The sequence below is a fragment of the Pelophylax lessonae genome (genome assembly GCF_965119305.1).
Source record: "Pelophylax lessonae genome assembly, chromosome: 10".
Classification (NCBI taxonomy): domain Eukaryota; kingdom Metazoa; phylum Chordata; class Amphibia; order Anura; family Ranidae; genus Pelophylax; species Pelophylax lessonae.
This window is the reverse complement of record NC_138777.1, coordinates 36,691,804-36,703,392: the sequence shown is the minus strand read 5'-3', so window position 1 is coordinate 36,703,392 and position 11,589 is coordinate 36,691,804. Positions and strand designations below refer to the sequence as shown.

The following is an 11,589-nucleotide window of genomic DNA, read 5'->3' as shown; positions in this document are numbered from 1 at the left end:
GGAAACTTGTGGCAGCATTTTCTCCAAGAACTGTAGGTATTTTAGCTTTTCTATCACTCCTTATTAACGCAAGTAATACTGTAAGCACAGATTTATAGTAACATGTGCATATAGGACTAGTATAGGTCCCTTTTAAATATGGCCATAGATAGCCAGCTATCCACATTACCATATGGACGTGCTGAATATTCTAGCTCCAATCCAGCTTCAACTCAAGCTTCCCTTTTCATTCTATCCTGATTCCATCATAAACTGTAGTTCAAGCCCTGGAGAAGGGAGAATCCTTCCCCCAAAATGTGTTGGTGGTATCTGATGTTATTAACCAATAAACATTTTTAATTAATTTCCAAGCAGGATGAATGTTTGTACTGGGCATTCCTAACCACACACCGAGGAGTTGACCATCGATTGAGTGATCAAAGGGAAAGCAGCCTACGACCAGAACCAAGTCCAAACACACCATACTTCCATCAGGATTTACCTCCTTCAAGCAGAATACGATTTATTTTATATTCATTACAACAAATTCTCATTTTAATTGTTTCAGCACTATCGCATTGTCACCAGGCAGAATATTTCATTTTCGATCATATTTTTACTAATTCAATCATATTCCCAAACACTGCAAAGAATACTTCCATCTGTCACTCTGCAGAGTCCCTAAAATAACAGCTAACAGAACAACAAAACCATCAAAGTTACACAAAAAAATTGAATTTCCTGAGCGGATGTTGGAGTTTGTTAATATTACTGATAGCTCTTTAACTTTTTTTTTTAGGTTTAGAAAGAGTTAAAGCGGAGTTCCGGCCTCAAATACCTTTTTTAACTAAAAATACCCCTATAATACTAATCCATCGCCCTTTACAGAACCGCTATTCTCATACTTACAAGGTGTACAGTATTGGATTTTAGTCAAAAGCTTACTTTAAAAAATGCTGTCTGAGTGCGGCCATCTTAAACGTGGGCATCTGAAGCCGCAGTGTAATCTGCTGTGTCCTTCTTCCTGATTCCAGGGAGTGTTCTGGGAGTTCTTCCTGATTCCAGCCTCCTGGGAGGGATGACAAACAGCTCCCAGGATGCAATGCAAAGGCGGAAGTGATGTCGGTGGCCGTGGCCATAGAGGAGGGGGGGGGCAGGAGGAAGTACAATCAAAAATGCCCTGAAAATAAGGTAAGGGACCCCCAAAATAAATTGAAAATGCCCAATTGTTGATCAGCAAAGCGAGCACTCCAGGAATCACTAAAGTTGCAAAATAGGCCGGAACTCCGCCTTAAAGCATCCATTCTACACAACCGCCTTTGTTCGACAGAGGCTTATTAAGGGCTCCTCCCCTTCCTATTTATTTTCATCCTGAAAAAGTCAAAGGGAAATTCACCACTCCTATAGGCCTTCAACGTGAAGAGTTTTCTTGGACTGCTCATGTGAATAAAAGGATTTATTAAGGAGCTGAAGGGGATGCTTTATAGCAAAGGAGGCCCTTATATGTTGTTCATTGATCCCCCTCATTCTTCTCCAATAGTGTCAAAAGCCATGTTTGTGTAGTGGGTCTTGTAGAGGTTCATTTCTGGGCGAATGACAGATGATCGCCCCTCTATGCTGGTTAAGTTGTCATATAGCATTCCCTTGTTGGCTTGGCTAACGCGTCGATAGATGCCTGTATTGTTCCAGGTGGGTGCTGGAGACTGGATGACGTCTTGTGGCTCGGTCTTCCTTGGCCCCATGCAGCAGATAAACCTGTTCCTGAAAGTAGAAAGATAATTAAATCGATTGTACAGTTATTTTATTTTTAAATAACAATCATGATTTTCTTACCTGCTCTGTGCAATGGTAATTGCACAGAGCAGATCCGATCCTCCTCTTCTCGGGTCCCCCACCAGCACTTCTAGCTCCTCCTCTACTCAGTGGGCCCCCGTTGGAAGCCGCTTCCTATTAAGGCACACCTGTGGGCTCGATCCGAAGCCCCCACTGCCTGCTTCTATAGACACAGACAGCGAGGTTTGGCCCTGCCCCCAGCTTCCTTGCCACAAGGTTTGACTGACCGCAGCGGGAGCTCTTGGCTCCGGCTGCTCTCAGCAAAGCCTGTGAAAGTGGGAAGAATAGGAGAGGGCTGCAACAAACTGGCACATTGCTGGATCGAGTAAGGACTCATGTAAGTATGAGGGGGAGTTCTGAGGGGGCCATACACAGTCTGAAATTTTTTTTACCTTAATGCAGGGAATGAAATAAAGTAAAAAATATTTAGGGTTTACAGCCATTTTATACTAATCATCCTCTTAGTCACTGATTCCCTTTGAGGAAAATGTGCAATGAAGGAACAACCCCCAAAGGGCAGAGGCATTACCCTTAAGCACTGGAATAGCTGCCAAGTAAGCATGGGCGAAGCTAGCCCCCTGCGACTGTGTTGGGACTTGCGAGGGACTCTTGTACAGCAGTAATGGACAGACTAACCCCACTGCTCCCCTCATAGGTGGAATAAAACCCCAAACAAAAAGAGAAGAAATCTTCCAATTCCTCATTGTCGTTGATTTACTGTGAGGAAAATGTACGCTGAAGGAGCAACCCCCAAGGGGTAAAGGCACAACCCTTATGCACTGGAATACCTTCAAAGTAAGCATGGGTGGAGCCAGCCTTCTGTAATTGTGTTGGGACTTGCAAGGGACTCTTGTACAATGATACATGGGTGGACTAACCCAGCTGTTTCACTCATGGGTGTAATAGAACCCCAAAACAAAAGAGAAGAATTATTTTAATGGGGCCACCTTTTCAAGTATCAACCAACAAGTGTGATATCTTCTCATTTTGAGACATTTTTCATGTTGGGTCTCTCTGGGCACAAACTTGGGAATAGAGTTTTTTTCTGCAAAACAGTTCATGGACTTTTTTGGTTGTTGAAAGATTTTAAAACTTACCCCTTCATGAACACAGCTGCAAACAGCAATACTATGAAGATCAGGCCCAGGAAGCATGCCATGACGATTATCTTTATGGCTGTAAAAGATACATAGTGGAGGTAAAAGAATGTTCAAAGCCAAATTCCAAGCACAAGAAAAAAGCTACCCTTGCATAAGTGCCCTCCTACTCTTTAAGGGTTAAATGCTCATTAGGTCTAGGGGCAGAGGAAAAAGGACTAATACTTACCCCCACACAGGGTGACTGGTCCCCCAAGCCTCCTCTGTAAAGCTGGCCATACATTATACAATTTTCTTGTACAATTTTCTTTTAGATTTACCAAAACCATACAATATGAGTTCAAACCTAAACACTTAATTTGTGTGCAATCAGGCAGGCCCTTGCACTACATAACTGAAGGTAAATCTAAAGGAAATTGAATAAGAAAATTGTATAATGTATTGCCAGCTTAAGGCGGTGTTGGTTTCGGTCACATGCTCACCTCCTCTACATACAATAAAGGTCTAATAGCTCTGCATTGTACATGGTGACGGAAAAGGGAACAGCAGCAGCCAGGAGCATCAGGGAGAAGAGGAAAGTGCTAAAGGGATATGTAAAGTACAGCTTATTCCTCAATCACCTAGACCAGGGTTCTTAACTAGGGTTCCTCCAGAGGTTTTGGGGGTTATTTGAGCAATTTCTGCCTCTCAGATAGATTTCCACTGACACCATTGATCTTTTTAGCTATCTGTAAGGGAGTAATTCTTTCCAGTGACCACAAGTGTAAGGAGCATTCCTCCCACTGACCATTATACTAACGCAGAGGCGTAACTAGAACCTTCAGGGCCCCGGTGCAAGAAACCATGAAGGGCCCCCTGGACCCCTGGCGCCCTGGGGCCCTTTACTCTAGTTGCGGGGCCCTTTATTACGGTGAGGGAAGGGAGAATTCTGAAGGGGGGGCAGCACAGAAGGGGGGGGGGACCAGGGGAGCACACAGGGGCCCAGAGACAGCAGAACACAAGTATACTGGATAGGAGAAGTGGCGGGGCAGCGTACAGAGGAACCAATCTCCTCCATTTTCCTCCTGCAGCTACAGAAGGAAAAAGGAGGACAGTGATTTCTCTACATGCTGCCCCCGCCACCCCTCCTATTCAGGTGTACAGGGGAGCCACATGGGCCCCCTTGAGCATGGGGCCCGGTTGCGATTGCAACCCCTGCAACCCCTGTAGTTACGCCCCTGTACTAACGTAGATGGAAACATTCAGTATATTTCCTACCACAGCTCTATGTGAAGATATAACTGAGGAGTCATGATCAGAAGTATATATCTCATACAATCCCGACTAAACTGAGGTTATTTTTAAACACTGGTACATACAGTAAATTCTATACAAGGCACTCTTTTATCTTATACTGTTAAAGCGTATCCAAACCCAAGAACAGACATTTAATATATTTCAGCTCACTAGTCCTTAAATATGGTGGCTGCTTTTTTTTTCCAAGAAAAAAAACTTTATTGAAAGTTAGAACCATAGCATTGCCATACAATACAGTGCAGTACACTGCCCGAGTGGGCTACAATTTAAATCAAGCCAAACAGAAACAATGGCAAAGCGTTGCACAGAAAGTGTACCTCTGCTTGTCAAGACCAACATTTAAATACGTGAGGCAAAACAGATTTCATAAAGTACATGCAAATAAATGATATCCTCACCCAGTGTTAAGTCTCAACAACCTGTCCATAATTGGACCTACGGGGGCTAACCCAGGAACATCTAACCAATTTTATTTAACACTGTTAAAATTCGCCTGGCGAAGGAGCACGGATGCTCCGAACGCGTGCAACCCCTATTTTTCTCCTGCCAGGAAGTGATGTCATCAGGGATCAGAAGTCAGCAGCCGGAGCCCTGTTGTGCATGCTCTGCCGCGGCCAGTGACAACTAGCAGCCCCACAGCGGCTCGGCTATACCTCTGGAACCTCACCACCTTCTCCTATGACCACTATCCTGGAAGAGGAAGATGGATGACCCTAACAGTCTTTGTGTACCGGTCTCACCCAACCTCGGACAGTGAGTCACCAATTTTAACAGTGTTAAATAAACTTGTACTATACTAAGCTGGCGCCGCTCTCTCCTTTCTTGCATCTCTCAGGGCTTCTCCACGCTTCAGCCGGCTGCCGCGGACTATAGCTTCCCTACAGTACCAAACTTTGTTCCCCCCCCCAAGCAGCCCCATAACCCCCCCCCCTCCCATCCACCCACATTCCTTGTACCATCTTGGGATATTAGAAGAGCGCCATGACACCCCCCACTTTCACATCTAACCAATTTGCCAAGTCGTTTTTAATACTTGTTCGGTCACCCTCTATGCTAATACTGACACACTTTTAACCACTTAAGCCCCGGAGGATTTGGCTGCTAAACGACCAGAGGGTATTTTGCGATTCGGCACTGCGTGACTTTAACGGACAATTGCGCGGTCGTGCGAAGCTGTACCTAAACGAATTTGGCGTCCTTTTTTTCCCACAAACAGAGCTTTCTTTTGGCGGTATTTGATCACCTGTGCGATTTTTTGATCACGCGCTATAAACAAAAAAAGAGCGTAAATTTTGCAAAAATAGCAATATTTTTCCCTTTTTTTTATATGAAATTCCCCCCAAAAAAAATGTAAAAATCAAAATTTTTTAATATTTTCGGCCAATTTGTTTTATGCTACCTATGTTTGGTAAAAAAAATCGCAAAAAGCGTATTTTGATTGGTTTGCGCAAAAGTTATTGCGTTTACTAACAAAGGGAAAGATTTTTGTCATTTTTGTTGTTTTTTTTTTTAACGCGTAATGGCGGCGATCTGCGATTTTTTTTGCGGTACTGCGACATTGCGGCGGACAGATCGGACCCTTGACTGACATTTTTGACACTTTTGGGGTTACCAGTGACATTTCTACAGTAATCAGTGCTATATATATGCACTGTTACTGTAAAAATACACTGGTAGTGAAGGGGTTAACTTTATTTGAGAGGGAGGGGCTGTGTGTGTCCCTAGGGGCGTGATTCTAACTGTGATTGGCTGTGGCTTCAACTGTATGCAGAGTGATCAATGGATCTACATAGTAGATCCATGTGATCATCTCTCATACAGAGAGGAGAATGACAGGCAGCTTGTTTACACAAGCTGCCTGACTTTCTCCCTCTCCCCCGCCGATCGTAGAGTGGCCGGCGGCGATCGGGTCCGCCGGTCACACACGCGGGGGGGTCCGTGACCACGCGGGAGCGGGAGCGCGCCTCCGGCGGCTCGCGCTCGCTCCCTAAACCCTCACAGGCGAGCGACGTAGACCTACGTCACTTTGCCTGTGAGGGGCTGACCGCCGCCGTAGATAGTCGTGCGGCGGTCGGCAAGTGGTTAATCCATTCCCCAAAGCGTGTGGGGTGGTGGCTGCTTTAGATTTATTTTTTTGTTTATTTTTACCTTTATTTCATTTGAGGATTCTGTCAGTATCACTCTTCCTGTCCTAAAGGGGTTGCAAACCTTCCTTTTTTTTTTTTTTAATAAAAATAACAAGCACGTCTATACTTACCTGCTCTGTGTAATTGTTTTGCACAGAGCAGCCCAAATCCTCTTCTTCTGGGGTTCCCCCGCCGGCACTCCAGGCCCCTCCTCTTCATTCGGGTGCCCCCATGGAAAGCTGCTTTCCCATGTCACTGGATTTGATTGACAGCAGTGGGAGTCAATCTGTCCAATGAGGAGAGAGGCTGCGGCTGAAGCCACTGGGCTCGTGCACATTACTGGATTGGATTGGGCTCAGGTTAAGAAAAAGGGGGGGGGGTGGTCTGTTGGGGGGGGGGGGGGGAGCTGCAGCACAGAAGGCTTTTCACCTTAATGCATAGAATGCATTAGGTGAAAAACCTTGAAGCTTTACAACCACCTTAAAGGTGACAATACTCACTTACTGCACTGTATCTTTGGAGGAGCAGTATTGTCAATCATGGCTGCTCTCCTGATTTGACTACAAATACTCCCCTTTCTCCTGATCTCCATTACATTTTGTGATTCACAGAAGCTAGTTAAGAAAACTGCTAACATTACTTGAATTTTCATTTCAGAGCACAGGACGTTGGATTTCTGGCAGAATAAACAGGTATTTTTCTATACTTGGAGAAATGATTTTCAGCCTGAAAAATAGAAAGACTAATGCAGCCAACACATCTAAGGACTGGTAAGCTGCAATATATATATATATTTTTTTTTTTTGAAATCCTTATTTATGAGTAGCATCAATATTAAAAAAGAATAGCGCGCAAATGCAAAAGAAATTACTACCAATTCTGAAGACAATCCATAAATAAAAATGGGGATTTGGTCCCACCATATGGCCATATCGTGCTCAAGCCCACTACTGCGTCAAAGTACCCCATTATCAGTGGGTCCTACACTATCCATGAAAAAGAGATGAATCCAGCCTTTCTAACCCTTGGAGATAATACTCCTTGCTGGGAAAGATGTGCAAATGCACTACAGGGGACTCCTCCTATATCCACTTGATGGTGGACACTGATTGAGTACAGGTGTGTGTGTGTGTGGGGGGGGGGGGGGGTTACATTGCAGTTTGTATTGTATAACAGGGTTCATATGCATCAACATAAGGACAGTATGAACAATTGACGTATTAAAATTGTTATTACAATTTTTATATACTGTATAGTAACATGACAAACACTACATTTTTCAGGGTCCCCATTAATGTCCGAAACATGGTTTACTCAGAATACCAATGCTACTAGTTTTTGTTGTTGGGGTGGAGGGCAGTAATTAAGGGGTATACGTTTGGCAGCAGGAATGTAGAGAAAGTAGGGAAATGAAAGTGCTGTGAAAAGAAGATAGTGTTAGGGGAAGAATGAGAAGAGACACCAAATTGAAAATCACTTAATTATATAGGGAGAGGGGGTGGACCAATAAGATCTTGGATTGAAAACGGCGTAGAGATGGGTTCTCGGCAATATATTACATTTATGTTTCTTGCTTTAGATATCCTTTAAAAATGTAATTTCAGTCTGTAGCTAGCTGTGACAACTGACAAGAAAGCCCCAAAGTTATTTTCCTTGTAGCCATGGCAACAGTATCAAACTTCTTTTGATCCCTTATTTCTACTCCTGTATTTGATACTTTCACAGAGCTTCTGGTTAAGTTAAAGGCAGCCTGTTGTCTGGTCCATGGAATCCCTATTAATAAACTTAAAGTGGTGGTAAACCTCGCTTGGTCATTTTTAGGCTTACCGGTATTTAAAATGAATAAACCGTTTAGAAGACATTCACCCTGGATGCAGACAGTGACAGACATTGGCGCACGCGCATGCATTCTGAAGGTCTGGCATACCTTGCCGGAACTTCAGAGCTTTGTGTCGGAACCAAGGGCTCCCGCGTACATGCGCAGGAGTGACGTCATCGCGGCCTAGGCCAGTCACATAGCTGGAGCAGGAGAAACATGTCAGTTCTTGTCAATGCCAGTGACTTTACAGCGCTGGAGCGCTTCGTTCCAAGGCGAGTATTTTGCGATGGATACTAGCACATTGCCTTGCAGGTTTTTTTTTTAGCAACATCTGCAGTTTATAACCGCTTTAAAGCTGGGTATACACTAGTGGAATTTCAGGTGGAAATTTGTACAAACATTCTTAGATAAATTCATGCAAAAATTCCCAGAACATTTAAATGTCGTTCGAAATTTGTTCAAGATTTCATTTGCCTTTAACATTCAATTTTGGAATGAATGGACTACCAAAGAAAAACCATATTCACTGTTAGGAATTCGTATATTTAGAAAAAATTTCCATTCCGCTCTTTCAAATTGTGTCGTCACTGCAGTGGACAGTGACCCTACTAATTAGAAAACTGAACAAAACTTTCTTACAACAAAAAATGTAGAATGAAATTTGACTACACTATGTTCACACCTATGCGTTTTGCATGGCTACACCAGCCCATTCAAATGAATGGGCTGCCATCAGGGTTGTTGCTAGGTGGGAAAAAGACCAGGGGGTTGAGCTTGAAAGTAAATTTGATCCCACGACGCCCCCTTTCCGACATCAGAAGGGGGCGTGAAGATCAGCACCAGGGTCCAGACCCCTTTACATTATACAAGCCCTGTACCTCTGCACCCCTTTACATTACACATCCCCTGTACCTTCGGACCCTTTTACATTACAAAGCTCAGGTACCTCTGGACCACCAATGCCCTTCAGTGCAGCCTTGCCAGTGCCCTTAAGCGCAGCCTTGCCAGTGCCCATCAACTCAGCCTTGCCAGTGCCTTTTCAGCGCAGCCTTGCCAGTGCCCATCAACTCAGCCTTGCCAGTGCAAGGGGAGAGGAGAGCCACCGGTTTACATGGAGTGGGGATCTTCAGCTTACCTGGCGCCGCGTGGCCTTTGTAACACTAAGTCCTGCCTCCTGGAATGGCTTCAGTAATGAACATCACACGTCCCGGTACTGGACCAGTGCGACGTCCATCATAGGAGCTGGTCCAGGAGGCAGGACTTCGTATGGCACTCGGCCATGCGGGAGATCCCCGCTCTGTGGAAACAAGCAGCGCTTGCCCCCCCCCCCTTATCTTCAGAGGCAGCCCGGTGTGCACCCGCCCAGGAGCAGCCCTACAAAGCTGCCCCAGGGCCTTGGGACTAATAATTGTCATTAGGTAATACGAGACCCAGGGATTTTTGGGGGCCCACTCGGGGCTATAGCCCTAATCGGCCTCCCTCCTGACACCACTGGCTGCATTTCCTCAAAAAAGGGTGCATACACCTTTTCACAAACGCAGCCACAAGGAAATCGCATGGCCTCTTTGACCATTTGAATACCCTGTGGTTCCCACACCCGTACTGCGATTTACACTTGTAGGAGTGCTATTAAGAATGAATGGCAGCCCAAAGCGTTTCTGCAGAGCAGTGCATTTTCACTGCGGGTAGGTGTGGGAATTGCTGCAATTCCCACACCCGCAGCCACACGCAGAAGTGTGAACCTAGCTTTGGTTTTACTACACTTGGAGTTCATCTCTGTTGAGTCAATACATATCTAAAAGGGATGCCGAAAATCACAGTGGGTAACAGGTGCTGCAATTGTGGTATACATTCCTTGAATGTATAAAGAATATTTACATCATTTAGGGTCTAGGTTCCCCATATAAAGCCCCATATAAAATAATTATTGCATTGGGAGGTCCATAAAATGCATGGCAAGGATCGACAGTGTCTGTTAAAAACCTTCCAACATATACATATAATTTCTCAACAGAACTGGAAAATCTACAAGAGTAGAGGACTTTCCGCATGTAATGGGACAGTGTGTTTTGGTTGGTGAGTGGTAGGTATCCCATGAGAGTAACTTGGGGTCTGGGGTGTGGAGGCATGAGAGAACGAATGAGATCAGAGTCAGGAGTGACGACACATGTATGTAATGCAAGGTTCTCTATCAGGTTGCTATATACATTGGTTTAATAATTCCAAATTTTCTAATAGCTTGTGGTGCTGCAAACATTTAGCCAGCGGTGTGTACTACCAGCCCTACACATCAGGTGGTAGATAAACAGTAATAATCAATATAAATGCTTACTTCGTTCATTGTTGGTAATGATGACATCCGCCACTGCAATGAAACAGAATTAATTATTATTTACAGGTACTGTAAATAGCGCCAACAGTTCACGCAGCGCTTTACATATATATTGTACATTCAAATCAGTTCTTGCCCTCAAGGAGCTTACAATGTCCCTAACTCACATTCATATTAACACATGCTAGGGCCAATTTTAGACAAAAGCCAATTAACCTACCAGTGTGGAGGAAACCAGAATACCTGAAGGAAACCCATGCAGGCACAGGAAGAGCATGCAAACTCCAGACAGGTAGTGGTGGTTAGGATTCTATAGTTATCCGGCTTTATACAGATTTTGTATAATAGTAATGTATGCTCAACACAGCTGACAAGTAACGGTCAAAAGTTTCATACCTCCTCAAGGTGGCAGGTTACCACCATCAGTAGGACACTAAAGTTGGCCACACACTAATTAAAATTCACCACTGGACCGGACAAATTTCGATCAGTAAGTGGGCTCCCCCACTCAACAGAAGTCAATTGCTTGCTGCAGCTTGGCATTGCATTCTATTGCTGAGCCTGTGATCTACTAGGACCCCCAGGTCATCCTCAATTCTCCCAGAGGTTCTTCCCCTAGTGAGTAACTTGCAATTATATTTTTAGCCCCCAAGTGCATTACTTTACGTTTATCAATTTTAAACCTCATTTCTCATGTAATTGCCCACGCCTTTATTTTTATTGAGGTCTTCATGTAAAACCGCTATATCCTATTGTGAAGTTATTACCCTGCTTAGCTTTGTATCTTCAGCTAACACTGAGATTCAGCTATATATACCAACCTCTATATATACCAACCTCTATATCATTTATGAACATATTAAACAGAATTGGTCCCAGGACAGAGCCCTGGGGTACGCCACTTATAACTCCAGACCATTCAGAAGATACAGTATGGTATCACCACCTTCTGGACGCATTCCTGTAACCTGTTTTCTATTTAGGTACACAAACTATCATTGATGCCAACACACCTCGATTTGTAAACTAAGCATTTATGGAGAACTATATTGAATGCTTTGATGAAATCCACATATACCACTTACACAGGTCTTCCTCTATCCAGAT

At 44.2% G+C, this 11,589-nt stretch overlaps 1 protein-coding gene across 1 annotated transcript in view; it reads right to left on the bottom strand.

The window, feature by feature from the left end:
- Positions 1-1,340: 1,340 nt before the first annotated feature.
- Positions 1,341-11,589, bottom strand: part of LOC309565924 (uncharacterized protein) — a 33,160-nt gene continuing 22,911 nt past the window's right edge. The window contains exons 6-8 of the mRNA XM_082270954.1: positions 10,483-10,515; positions 2,910-2,988; positions 1,341-1,740 (exon numbers count right to left, since the gene is read on the bottom strand). Of these exons, the coding sequence (XP_082127080.1) occupies positions 1,503-1,740; positions 2,910-2,988; positions 10,483-10,515 (350 nt within the window). The 3' untranslated portion in view covers positions 1,341-1,502. The remainder of the gene's footprint in view (positions 1,741-2,909; positions 2,989-10,482; positions 10,516-11,589) is intronic.